The 14,082-nt window shown below is 47.8% G+C and overlaps 1 protein-coding gene across 1 annotated transcript in view; it reads right to left on the reverse strand.

Annotated features, from left to right (window-relative positions):
• The window catches only part of itga10 (integrin, alpha 10), a gene marked incomplete at its 5' end in the record, with an annotated part of 37,910 nt that overhangs the window by 3,138 nt on the left and 20,690 nt on the right, over positions 1–14,082 (reverse strand). Inside the window, 15 exons of the mRNA XM_080857461.1 lie at positions 63–152; positions 426–502; positions 604–696; positions 1,077–1,218; positions 1,990–2,075; positions 2,981–3,091; positions 4,385–4,527; positions 4,910–5,076; positions 5,782–5,912; positions 6,220–6,423; positions 6,887–7,030; positions 7,446–7,594; positions 7,936–8,080; positions 8,289–8,362; positions 10,078–10,243. Coding sequence (XP_080713587.1) covers positions 63–152; positions 426–502; positions 604–696; positions 1,077–1,218; positions 1,990–2,075; positions 2,981–3,091; positions 4,385–4,527; positions 4,910–5,076; positions 5,782–5,912; positions 6,220–6,423; positions 6,887–7,030; positions 7,446–7,594; positions 7,936–8,080; positions 8,289–8,362; positions 10,078–10,243 — 1,922 coding nt within the window. The remainder of the gene's footprint in view (positions 1–62; positions 153–425; positions 503–603; positions 697–1,076; positions 1,219–1,989; positions 2,076–2,980; positions 3,092–4,384; positions 4,528–4,909; positions 5,077–5,781; positions 5,913–6,219; positions 6,424–6,886; positions 7,031–7,445; positions 7,595–7,935; positions 8,081–8,288; positions 8,363–10,077; positions 10,244–14,082) is intronic.

Here is a 14,082-nt window from a genome sequence, read left to right on the forward strand (position 1 = left end):
TATAGAACAAGAGAACAGTGTGAGAAATGATTGGAGGCAAGGAAGCGGATGTAGTGTCTGACCTGGAAATGAAGAGGTCTGGCTCATACTGCACTATTGTCTGCAGCTGGACGCTGTTATCTCCCAGTGTGTCCTCACTCTCCACACTGTCACTGTTGAGAGAGAAATGAAAACAGCATCAACACACACACATGCACACGCACACACACAAACATGCACACACACACACACACACACACACACACACACACACACACACACACACACACACACACACACACACACACACACACACACACACACACACACACACACACACACACACACAGAGAAGTGTGAAAACACTCCTTGAAAATAAAGAAATGCACATATACTGTACATGCATGCACATGCGTTGGTATGGGTTTGGGCACATAATACTCTACCTGGATGCCGTGAGTTTCATCTGAACTTTGCTGATGAGAGACGTGCAGCTGAACTCAAACTCCAGCATGAAGTTCACCTGAGAAGGAGAAAGAAAGACAGATTGAAAGGCAGATTGCAGTAGCGCTCCAGGTCAAACAAGGTGTGTGTTGTGTGTGTTAGTCTGGATGTTTCACGGACCTTGGAGTGTGAGCGGAACACTGGGTAGCTCACATTACAGGAGTGGGAGTTGGAGCCAAGGGCTGTGCACTCGATCTTTATATGGGCATCCTCCTGCAAAACACCCAGAAACACACACATACATGATTCACATACACATGTGGTGTAAGCTGTGTATGGCTGTGTGTGTGTGTGTGTGTGTGTGTGTGTGTGTGTGTGTGTGTGTGTGTGTGTGTGTGTGTGTGTGTGTGTGTGTGTGTGTGTGTGTGTGTGTGTGTGTGTTTGTATGTCTGTGTGTGTTTGTGTGTGTGTGTATGTGTGTGTCTGTGTGTATGGCTGTGTGTTCCTGTGTGTGTGTCTGTGTGTGTGTCTGTGTGTCTGTGTGTGTGTGTGTGTGTGTGTGTGTGTGTGTGTGTGTGTGTGTGTGTGTGTGTGTGTGTGATTGTGTGTGTGTGTGTGTGTGTGTGTGTGTGTGTGTGTGTGTGTGTGTGTACCCGTATGCTGAGACTTGAAAAGTGCAGGTTCTTGGAGTACTGCAGGGTCAGGCTGGTGTTGTAGGCGTTCTCCTGGAGGTTGTTTAGCTGCACCTCCACGGCCAGCTTCCTACGGGGGCTCCGGATCACATATGGCTGCTGCCTGCTCACCAGAACCAGAACCAGAACACATCCACACCAGAACCAGACATTTCAGCACAACATTAAAGCGGTTAAAGCAACACCAGTACTCCTGGCTCATGTTTTTGTGGTAGACTGCCGCCGCGGTCCGGAACAGTCCGGAACAATCCGCAGCTGCCCTCAGCATTCCTTAAACCACACCAGGGCAGCCTGAAAACCCTGGCCTAGTTTGGAGATGTATGGACTGGATTAAAAGCCACTTGCTGGGAAGATGGTGCAGAAGCCATGGCAACACCATAAAACATGCTCACAACACCGAGCAGACTTTAAATAGTGTACAAACATGGTAGTTATCTTCATGATGTCAGAGGGTGGGGACTCTTCTTCTAAATCTTTTGAATGATGGCATGGTGTTGGCACAGCATTCGAATCTAGAAGAGGTTCTTGCATGTCCTTATAGAAGAACCTTTAATGTTTCTAAGGCTTTAACCAATCAGGGGTTTTCTTATTACAGACGCTAAAGCACACACTGGTCGCCATGTTTTTCTAGGGTTAGCCACGTTCGTTTCTCAAATTCATTCTTCTCTTGACTCATAGCTACGATTGTGTTCAACATCACTTGTGTGCACTCGACATTTTCAAATATATTCACCAAACCTAACTGTATTTACATTTAAGTAGTGGCTTAGGTTGAAAACTCCACTTCCATCTATGCTCCCCAGGTGTACCTCGACACATCTATACACACTGGCAACAGCAGTTATATGACACAGTATGAAAGCTTCAGGGTGACCTTGTTCCTGAGATGTCCATGTGGGCCTGAAGCACCAGGTCTGTCACACACACATCGTCCTCGCCGCAGTCCTTAAAGAAGGCGATCTGGAGGAGGGGTGGAAAAGTTCAACACAGTTAGAGGACCGAGGGGATTCTTTAAAGGTTGCTAGGGGGACAGAGTTCATTATCAATTAAAAGTTGTTAATGTTTATGGACATGTGAGTTATTTTGAGGCTAACTGAACACAAGCATCTACATAATTGTTGCCCACTTTTCTTCCCCCAAATTAAGACCATCAGAGGCATTCCTAAGGTTCCAAGCCAAACACTGTAAAAATGTTGTTTCGGTCAGCTGTGGAGTTCATGTAAATTATAACCTAAAACCCCAGCAAATTACAATAATTACCCATACTACTTAATTCAGCCAACACATTTCTTAACCAAACTGACACATTGCTGGAAATGGCAAGCTTATCTTCTTTCAGTGAGATTTCAGCTTGATGTCTAACATATTTTTTCCTTGACACAGGCATATTGGAAATACCAAAATGTTTTCCTCTATCAGCAATTGATTTGTTGTCTTTAAACTCTTAACCCTCCGTTAATCAAACTAACCAGTAATTGATTTGTTGTCCTGAATGTATTTAGCATACATTACAATTAATCAGCAACTCCTGTTATAACCTTTTTATATATATATATAACCGTTTATGACCGTTTTATAACCTCACATTTGTTGGTGGTTGATTAGTGTTCCTTATAATGCTGTTCCTTGTTGTCATAGAGAAAAAGGACAGTGTTCCAAAACTCACAGACTCCTTGACAACTCACCGACTTCTTTACGGTAGTTGGCTTATAATACTATTCCTTGTTGTTATAATGATACACACACACACACACAGACAGTGTACCAACACTCACAGACTTCTTTACGGTAGTTGGCTTATAATACTATTCCTTGTTGTTATAATGATACACACACACACACACAGACAGTGTACCAACACTCACAGACTTCTTGACGGTAGTTGGCCAGCCCTCATCCAGCACAGGGGCTCCTTCTGTGTCGTTGATCTTGTAGCGGAGTGTGAAGCTGATTGGTCGGATGTAATCAGCGGTGTCCTATCAGAGAGAAGGAGAGGTACACTATATGGCCAAGAGTATGTGGACACCTCTCTTAAGGATTGAGTTCAGCTGTTACAGTCTCACCCATTACTAACAGGTGCATAAAATCAAGCACATAGCCACACAATCTCTGTAGGCAAACAGTATGGCAGTAGAAACAGTCATACTGAAGAGCTTGGAGCTGTCATAGGGTGCCACCTTTGCCACAAGTCAGTTTGTGACATTTCTGGTTATAAAGCCCACTGCTACTGGACTCCTGTGGACATTATGTGGAGTGATGAATCACGCTTCGCTGTCTGGCCTTCTGATGGACCAATCTGGGTTTGGCGAATGCCATGAGAGCACTACCAGAATTCACAGTGCTGGTCTGGGGCTGTTGTTCTGGGCTAGGCCTCTTACTTCCAGTGATGGCTAACATTAATCCGAAAGAATACAAAGACATCTGAGACAATTGTATGCTTCCAACTTTGTGGGAACAGTTTGGGAAAGTCCCTTTCCTGTTTCAGCATGACTGTGTTCCTGTGCACAAAGCTAGGTCCATAATGACGTGGGTTAATGAATTTGGTGTGGAGGAACCTGCACAGATCCCTGACCTTCACCCCACTGAACTCCTTTGGGATGAATGGTAATGCTGACTGCGAGCCAGGCCTCTCCTCCAACATCAATGCCTGACCTCACAAACGTATTTCTTTCCAAGAATCTTTTGGCTATATTGGCAGAGGAAGAGTGGAGGCTGTTGTATTGCTGATGTTACAGCCTCCCCTCCCAGAAGAAGAAGGGAGGCGCAACTCCATATTAATGTCTATGGTTTTGGAATGGGATGTTCAACAAGTTCATATGGGTGTTATGGCCAAGTATTCACATGTTTTTGGCCATATAGTTGATTGAGGCAAAGTAAAAATACTTCATCATAATAACGGAATAAAGAAGGGTCTGCTTTAGCACTGAATGTTCAGCATGTTTAGTAGTCCTTGTCCTAGTCTAGTTGCTCAGACACTGAACACACACCAAACTCTTTTGAGTATCTGTGTGTGAGTACAGAGTGAAATTCTGTGTGTGTGTATGTGTGTATGTGTGTGTGTGTGTGTGTGTGTGTGTGTGTGTGTGTGTGTGTGTGTGTGTGTGTGTGTGTGTGTGTGTGTGTGTGTGTGTGTGTGTGTGTGTGTGTGTGTGAATGTGTGTGTAACCCTCTGTAGATGAGTATTGAGATGGTAGCTGATGACAGCATGATCAATATGGCGTGAGACGCTGTATGGCTGATTAAGTGGTAGTGGTAGTGTGTGGACTTACAAACACATGGAATGGAAGGGGGTGGCACGTGGGGATGCCGACCCGGATGCGAACCCCAATGCTGGTCTGGCGCTGGGAGTTGTTGTCGAAGACCGCCCGTGCCGACAACTTCCTGTCGTCCAACATGGCCCCAACTTGTAGCTCTAAACACCAGGAGGGATAGGGTTAGGGATAGGACGAGATAGGACAGGGATGTGGGGTGGTTCAACTTCAATAGACTACTATAAGGTTTTAACTATACTGATACTGTATGCAGCATACAAGCTTGACAGGCATACAGGCTAACTGAATTATGTCAAGGTTTGCTAGAGAAATATCATCAGGCATACTTTAATGGGATATAGGCTTTGGATTACACAGGGGAACTGAATTTATACTGAAACAAATGCGGTTCCAGGATAATACCATTAGCAGTCTCAAAAATACACACAAAGGGAGAGGCAGAGGGAGAGAGAGAGAGAAAGAGGGAGAGAGAGAGAGAGGGAGATAGATGGAGAGAGAAGGAGAGAGAGAGAGAGATAGTACCAAAGTAGTTTCCAGAAGCCCTGGGCAGGCGTGAGAGGGCCAGGAAGCAGGCGGAGGCGTTGAGGCAGGCAGACTCGCGGCCGCCCCGCTGACAGTTCTTCTGGATGACGTTGATGGAGTGAGGTTGGAAGGTCAGAGTCACGTTGATCTGAACAATGTTCCGTGAGCTACAGAGACGAGAGAGGGAAGGGCAGGACAGGGCAGGAGGGGGACAGTACACAAGCAACGTGAAATTAGTGCTGATTCAGTTCAACTGAAGTAATGGCTCAGGGTCATATTCAACAAATTGTGGAATTTCTCATTTGTGTTCTTTGCTGAGACAGGTGCGCAGGAGTCTAACAATACACTTTTTCTGACTCTGATTCTTCAGAGGCGAGGTCACTGTGACTGGTGACTTACCATAGACTTCAGAGGTGAGGACACTGTGACTGGCACAGGTGCGCTGTAGCCTAACCATAGACTTCAGAGGTGAGGTCACTGTGACTGGCACAGGTGCGCTGTAGTCTAACCATACACTTCAGAGGTGAGGACACTGTGACTGGCACAGGTGCGCTGTAGTCTAACCATACACTTCAGAGGTGAGGACACTGTGACTGGCACAGGTAAGCTGTAGTCTAACCATACACTTCAGAGGTGAGGTCACTGTGACTGGCACAGGTGAACTGGGAAGTGACCTTACTGCCTCATGCCACGACGATCCAAAACATGTGTTAGTGTGTGGAGTGATGTCTGCTGTGTCAAGATCAAGTTGGCATGTGTGAGCATTGAACTGTATTGTGTGGTGTGTATGAGGTGAGTGAGGGAGTGAGTGTGTATGCGCGTGTGAGAGAGAGAGAGTGTGTGTGTGTGTGTGTGTGTGTGTGTGAGATTACCTGAGTAGTATAGCACTGCCCTGTGCTCCTACAGCCAGGTCCAGCAGGTTGTCTCCATCCAGGTCCATCTGACCGCTCACACTGCGACCGAAATACTTCAGCCCTGGAGACATGAGGGAGCCCGCGATACGCTGGGGGGGGCGGGGGGGGGGGGGGGGGGGGGGGCGGTGAAGGAGAGAAAGAGGTGGCGAGAGGGAGATGGGGGTGATAAAGTGAGTAGTGAATTGGTGAAATGATCGTTAGAACATTTCATTCATTCACTTAGGAGAGGCCGGTGTACAAACAATTCCTACACAAACCAGACATCTGACTTGAATGACATCGGATTCATGAGCTTTAAGTCCAACCTGTAAGCCTAATGCAATCACATTATCAAGTCTTGATACTGTTTAGCTTCTTCTTGTACGGGTCGTGTAGCCTCACTGTCTCTGTGGTTACCTGTTTGTACTGGGGGATGATGTAGAACTCATCACCATGGTAAACGTAGAGTGCCCCCTGGTGGTCGTCCTCCAGCGGCGCTCCCACCAGCACGTCTGCGTAGCCGTCGTGGTTGAGGTCGGGCACAGAAGTCATGGCATAACCGAAACGGGCATCCTGGGCCTTCTGCTGCGACTGCAGCGTCCCGTTAGGAGCAAAGCCATCCTACAGAGGGAGTGCGTGCGGGTGTGAGTGTGAGGGAGGGATGTGCGTGTAAGAGTTGAGGGTGTGTGTGTGAGTGTTGAGGGTGTGTGTGTAAGAAAGTGGATGTGTGTGTGTGTGTGTGTGTGTGTAAAAGAGCATGGGTGTGTATGTGGGTGTATATGTATTTATGTATGTGTGTGTGTGTGTGTGAGAGAGCAGATGGGTGTGTGTGTGTTTGTGTGTAGTTGTTGTTGATGCGGTGACAGTGGTGGGGATAGGGTGATTGGAGAGAGACGTTAAGTTAAGTTAAGTTACGAATGAAAGCATTTCATGCCTTAAACACTTGTGGCCACTTCAGCAATGTCATGAGAACTGAGCCTTTGAAGTGTGTGTGTGTGTGTGTTTTTAGCCTCTAATAAAGTACACATGGCAGAGTGTGTATGTGCCACTGGGGAGACCTCTGGAATGCGTTCCTCTCCCTTACCCCGTCCAGACTGTACACGTAGACCTTCCCTGCCTCGCGGTTCCCTGCGCCCAAGAACATGGGTGCTGCCACCAGCAGAACGTCTGTGATGCCGTCATGGTCCACGTCCACACCACACACCTCGCTGCCGTAGTACGACCCGATCTAGAGACAGGATGAGTGGGTGATAGCAGGATGTAGCGGAGGAAAAGAAAATGAAAGAAAAAGAGAACAGAACAGAAAAGTGCTTGTTTTAGACCTCCAATAAGGTGGGTCTACTGATCTATTGCACTCAATGGTGAAGGATTACATGAGGATAATCTCATGACCTAAAATAACTACATTAAGTTTTTTTTTTTTTATGGCCTAAAGAACTAAATAACCTCTGGACACTAGACTACACCTGATAACCCTAAAGATGAAACACATTTACTAATATACTAAAATATTTTTCTATATGAGAGAGTTGATAGTGACAGTAAGTACTGAGTCTGAGGCTGCAGTTTGCACACTCACACACACACATACAAAGCGACGAGAGACAGACACACACTGTTGCTCTGAGTGTCAACACACACACCTGTTCCCCGTTGAGGGCCTGAGAGATGGCGACGTCACCTTCAGCGCTGAGTTCAAACAGGATGACCTTTCCCTTATGTTTGAAGCGGGGCGCCCCGGCTATATAAAGCCTCCTCCAATCACCAACTACCACCGAGGACACAGTGTAGCCTGCAAGACACAGATGCTAATACACCTTAACATGTGCAAACTCATAGAGGAGGGTTCAAACACACACATACTCACACTTAATAAAAATGGGCACACACACTGGAAACACACCTGGACAAATGTGCTTGGAAAACACATACACTTACCTTCTTACTGGCAAATCACTGAACTTGAAGGCATGTGGCCATTAACAGACTGTAAGTGTACAGACAGGGTGTGTGCTTTTGGGGGGCACTGTGTGTGTGTGTGTGTGTGTGTGTAAGAGAAAGATTCAGTGTGTTTTTGATTAAGTAGCAACATGTGTGTGTGTGTGTGTGTTATTTTGGTGGTTTGAGACTCACCCAGGTAGGCGGCGTGGTTCTTGAGCTCCAGGGGGAACTCGCTCTCAAAGGCCTCCCTGGGGGGGATGATAGTGCCCTGCTTGCTCTCCTTTAGCACCCCCCCTTCCCAGTCGTACGCCCCCACGATCCCAAACAGGATCCCGTCCTGCTCCAAACAGACACAGAACTCCTCACAGTACAGCACAGCCCAGCCCGCCGCTCAATGCATCTCAACTCAGCCTCAGACCTCAAGTCAACCTGTGTTACTCAGCATGTGTTCTGTGGTGGATGTCTGATTAAATGCAAGTAAAGCTTAGGTTATCTGGCTTTGGGGAAACGGAGAAACACTGGTGGACACACACAGAAGTACTCACGTCAAGGGCATGCGTGGAGAAGCCGATCTGGGACATCTCCATCTCAAAGGAGCTCTGATTGTATCCCAGAGTACCTGCAATGGCACAAATACAGGACTGCACCAAACATCTATAAACAAACAAACAAACAAAACACTCCCAAAGGTCCCTCTCACACATGTTCACCATGCTATATCCGCAACGCTACCTCCATCAACATTCTATTTTCCATCTCCACCATCCACAAAACTGCACACTCCAACCATCCTCTTCTCCATCATTCCCATCCTCACCATCATATGTCCCTCAACCATTCCCATCCTCACCATCATATCTCCCTCCATCATTCCTATCCTCACCATCATATCTCCCTCAACCATTCCCATCCTCACCATCATATGTCCCTCCACCATTCCGCCCTTTCCATCCCGCAGCCATCCCCACTCCCTTCCATCTCCCTCTGGTGTCTCCCAGATCGAGCAGCTGGTGAGGAACCCCCTTACCTCCAGAGGTCTAATTAGGCCTGTGAGAGTGGCACTTATCTGAGTGGCTTCAGTGAGTTTGCAGCCGATAATAGACACTTCCAGAGTAGGAGCTCCTGCCAGTATCCTGCGCCGCTGCTTCTAAATGCCTCCTTTTCTGATTTATTTTCAGGGAGACTAGGAGGCCACACGCAGTCACTGAAAAACATCCTTCTCCTTCCACCGTTGAGCACGCATGGCTTCCACAGGGTACATGTCCATCATCAACCCCCTCATGCCAGCCTATACCATCAGATATACCCTTACCCTACTCATGCCATCTTATACCATCAGATATAGCCTCACCCTACTCATGCCATCTTATACCATCCGATATACCCTTACCCTACTCATGCCAGCCTATACCATCAGACATGTCCTTACCCTGTTAATGCCAGCCTATCCCATCAAACATATCCTCACCTTATTAATGGCAGCCTATCCCATCAAACAGATCCCAACCTTATTAATGGCAGACATATCCTCACCAGAACCACACATCTCCAGATCTTTCTTATCTCTCCTCTCTTCTCTACTCCCTCCCTTCCTTCCTCTCCTTCCTTCTCGGAATCAAGATGGTCCTCTCCTCCCTTTCCCCTGCTCCCTGAGTCTGTCTTGTCCTTTGACACTCGCTCTCTCCCTTAAGGCCTGCTGGTTCTGAACCCAACCCTTCAAATGGCAGCTGTTGTTTTAAAATATAGGAGTGATATCATCTCTCCTCTTCCTCTCCTCCTGTACTTTCACTCGACTCAGTGTTAGTGGACAGAGTATGTGTGTGTGTGTGTGTGTGTGGACAGAGTTTTTTTGTGTGTGTGTGTGTGTGTGTGTGTGTGTGTGTGTGTGTGTGTGTGTGTGTGTGTGTGTGTGTGTGGACAGAGTGTGTGAGCAGCACTTGTGTAAAGCTCTGGCACGGAGACAGCAGTCATTCTATCCAGCCTCAAACCCAGTCTCTGGGTTCAATGGTAGTACTCTTTCTGATGGAACACTCATCTTTCTCTCTTTCTCTCTCTCTCTCTCTCTCTCTCCCTCCCTCCATCCCTCTATCTCTCTCTCTCTCCCTCCCTCCATCTCTCTCTCACTCTCCCTTGTCTTTCTCTCTCTCTCTCTCTCCCTCCCTCCATCTCTCACGCTCTCTCTCTTTCTCTCCCTCCCTTCATCTTTCTCTACCTCCATTTCTCACTCTCCCTTCTCTTTCTCTCCCCCTCCCTCCATCTCTCTCTCTCTCTCCTTCCCTCCATCTCTCTGTCTCTTCTCTCACATAATTGTGGCTAACCTCCTGTACTGCTCACCTTCCAGACTGAAGATGCGGTCGCCCAGTGCATCCACGATGTCATTCAGGGCTGCCTCGTCTGTCACGTTAAAGAAATACTTCTCATCCGGGTTACTGGCTATGTACTTTATCTCATTGATGAAGGTCTCTGGGTCCTGCTGTCTACGGATGTAATGACCCAAAACCTGGAGGAAGAAAGAGAGAGAGGCAAACAGAGAGATAGGGGGGAGGGGAAGGAGAGGGAGAGAAATAAAATAATCTCATACACAGAAGCTCAACACAAAAGAAAGTGGGGAATGACAATGAGAGAGTCAAACGTCATCTGGTAAAAGTATTGTGAGCGTAGAGAGAAGGTATGAAGAGGAGACAAGAGGAGGGGAGTAGATGAACAGATACATGTCCATTCCCACGACCAAACACCCAGTCCACCAGTCCTGAAGAGTGAAACAGATGAGTGCGGAGGTGTGGGTAAGGAATGACAGAAGACTGCCCAGCAGCGCACCAGACCTGGACCAGAGTCGCGTCCTACGAGCCGGCGAGGGAGACGCTTCCAGTGTGAGTGTGCGGTTACAGGAAGTCAGGCCCACCTCCACACCGTTGAGAGATGCTCGGCCAATCACACGGGCCCCCTCCGTGTGTCAGAGCACATCCTGCGGTTCCTCTGAGGAGTCGGAGCTGTTTTGTCTATCAGCGCTGGCCACGATCTCACTCATTCCTCCAATGCGAATTACAGTACAGGAAAGTAAGACATTTTATCAGCAGGTTTGGCTCTGAGGAATTACATGGATCTGCAGAGGTGTTTGTGGGGAGCTGCTCGACATGAACGGGATGTACGGATAACCTTCTGTCGTTTTCCATCACTCGGCCCATACACACTGAAGTGTCTGCTTGTGAAATGTCATTTTCAGGGCCCTCCATCATACCACAATCAGCATGAATGCTGAGGGGAAAACTCCAACCACCTGTGGGGAAATGTTAAGAGAGGAAGAAAAGAAAAGAGAGAAGAGAAACCCAAGCTGGGAAAGAAAGTGTGTGAGAGCATCGAGGGGTGAGGTGTGTTGAGACGGAGGGATCTGGATGTGGGGAGTCAATGGTTTAACACCTATAGCTCACATAAGCAGATTCCTCTGAAAGCTGTCCAAGGAGAGGGGGAGGGGGGGGGGGCACTGTCTGGAGTGAGCAGGATTTCCTCTGTTTTCAGAGCGCAGGGAGAAGGGAAATGTAACGAGATGGCCGCCCTCCATATAAATATATTCAGGGCAATCTGCAGAACCCAAAGACATTCCTCTTTCCCCGCCAGCTGGTGCTGGTTTTACTCATGACCAGGCCCAGAGGGTGGGGGGGGGGGGGGGGGGGGGGGGTGGGGGGGGGGGGGGGGGGGGGGGGGTGGGGGGGGGGGGGGGGGGGTGTAGTTGGTCACAATCATTTCAGCTACCGTCGCACAACCACAGAAGAGTTTTGGAAGTACAAACGTAGAACTATAAGAAAAGCTACAGGCAGCGAAAATGAAAAAAATATTTACAAAGAGAAGCCAAAACATATCCCTGTCTGTATTCTCACTCACTCACACGCACACACACACACATGCAAGCACACACACACACACACACACACACACACACAAACACACACATACAAGCACACACACACACACACACACACACGCACACACACACATACACCCACACACAAGCACACATGGCTAAACACTATTCAAACATCACCTAGTTGAATCTCTTCCCCTGCCCCCCATGTTGGTTGTAAACTCTGCTGTCCGCCCCTATTGATGTATAAAACACAGAAGCGTGACTAACACACATACATACACACACACACATACACACACACACACACACACACACACACACACACACACACACACACACACACACTTATTTCCCTCAGGCTGTTCGTCTAACCTCCCTTGAGGGCCTTATTTTTCTGTAATGCCTCAAGATCAACAAGAGAGAGCGAGAAAGAGAGAGAGAGAGAAAGGACAGATGAAGAGAGAGAGTGAGAGAAAGAGAAGGACAGAGGGAGGTAGAGAGACGGAAACAAAATTGAAACATCAAAACAAGTTCCCTCCTGGCTTCACATAAAGTGACCTGTCACTTATGTTCCAGAGCACCGTTTTGGAAACATGTCCCGGTGAAGAGCCGCCAATTACTGAATACATACTCATGCATCCTGTGTTGGCGTATGTGCAGGTGTGTGTGTGTGTGTGTGTGTGTGTGTGTGTGTGTGTGTGTGTGTGTGTGTGTGTGTGTTTGCCTGTACTTGCGTGGGTGTGTATGTGTTTGTGAGTGTGTGACTGGCAGGTTGTCTGAGGAGGATCAGAGAATGACAAGGCAGGTTCTGTCAGGGGGAGGGGCTTACGCGTAGACAGTGACAGAGCACGCTGCTGCCAACACCTCAGTCCAAGCACACCGTTTAGAGGTCAGTTCACTTCAAACACACGTCCACTTCCACCAGAGCGAGAGCCTGTGCAAACAGACCCAGAGCCAGGGAGTGAATCACGGTTGTTGCTCTTGTCATGTCAGAGACCTGGGTCTGTGTGCTTTAGCCTGCAGCTACTGGCAGGGCAAAAACAAACACCAGCCTCGGAGGACTGCAGGAGGCCCCAGCGCTGAAGATGTCCAGCTCAATGACCCGTGAGCGGTCTGCTCTGCTAACATCCAGTTCTAACTGTTTACGATTCTTCAAAGACCTGTGAGCGGTTTATTACAACCAGTTACAGGTACAACTGCTAACATCCAGTTGTAACTATTTATGATTCTTCAAAGACCTTTGAGCGGTTTGTTACAACCAGTTACAGGTACAACTGCTAACATCCAGTTGTAACTATTTACGATTCTTCTGTGTGTGCTTAAAATGGTATACCAAACAAGGCGAGGCTGGCTATGTAAGTGTCAGCAAGTGCTAGTTTGTTAGTTTTAACCCTTTATGTCTGCTGTAATATTTTCTTTTATCGCAAAGCTAAGTTGGAAGTCAGTGTTCCTGGCTGTGTGCCTCTTTATGTGAAGAGATACGATATAGACCAGACAAAACCACACACTGCTGTTGTTCCCATCAGGGAGCTGCTGTCTCATGTCTCTGTCTCCCCCCCCACAACCATAATGGCTCCCGTTCGCCTCCCTTCTTGGCTCTTGTGGGTTCCAGTGGCTCTGTATGTTTCTGCCACTGTTGTGGTGAGAGAAAGAAACCACAGGCGACTCTGCCACACAGTTCCACCACCCACCCACCCACCCAATACAGCCAACACCCAACATCTCAGAGCCACACACACACAACCCACCCACCCACCCTGTGCAGCCCACGCTCCACATCCAACACCCAACACCCCAGAGCCACACACCCAACCCATCCAACCCACCCTTTAACCCTCACGCTCCAGGCTTCGGGGGTGGGGGTGGCTGCTTGGTGGTTCTGGTAAGGGCAGTCCAGCCTAGTTTTGTGGCTTTTGGATATTTTAAGAGATCCAAACTGCTATTTTTGAAAAGCAGCAGCATTCTTATGACGGCTCTTAAAGAGGGAGATGACAGTCCAATCAAGTCTGGAGGAGACCGGAGAGTGTGCCACAGAGACCAGAGGATGTCTATTTATGGCCGTATGGGGTGGGGGGATGGTTTACACTGACACAATGAACTCCTGCAGGGCGGTTTGTCTATTGCCCAATTAAACTTTGTTCCCTACGTTATGAGGATAGTGTGTATTTATTTTGAATTTCTCTCAAAATAGACAAATCTCCCAAATGTATATTTTTTCAGCAGGGACAAGCACTTGCATTGTCTCCATAATAGAGTTCTCCTTAAAAGGTGAGTCTGTTTCTAGACCACCCGACAGACACTAACAGAGTGGTTCAGTGACTTCCTCTATATTATGTTACTTTTCTTCTTTCTTTCTTTCTTTCTCTCTCTCTCTCACACACACACCTACACACACACACACACACACACACACACACGTATAAAGTGATGAGGTGCATTCTCACACACTCACCATGACGGCGTATCTGGTAATGTTG

The sequence above is a fragment of the Sprattus sprattus genome, assembly GCF_963457725.1.
Source record: "Sprattus sprattus genome assembly, chromosome: 19".
Classification (NCBI taxonomy): domain Eukaryota; kingdom Metazoa; phylum Chordata; class Actinopteri; order Clupeiformes; family Clupeidae; genus Sprattus; species Sprattus sprattus.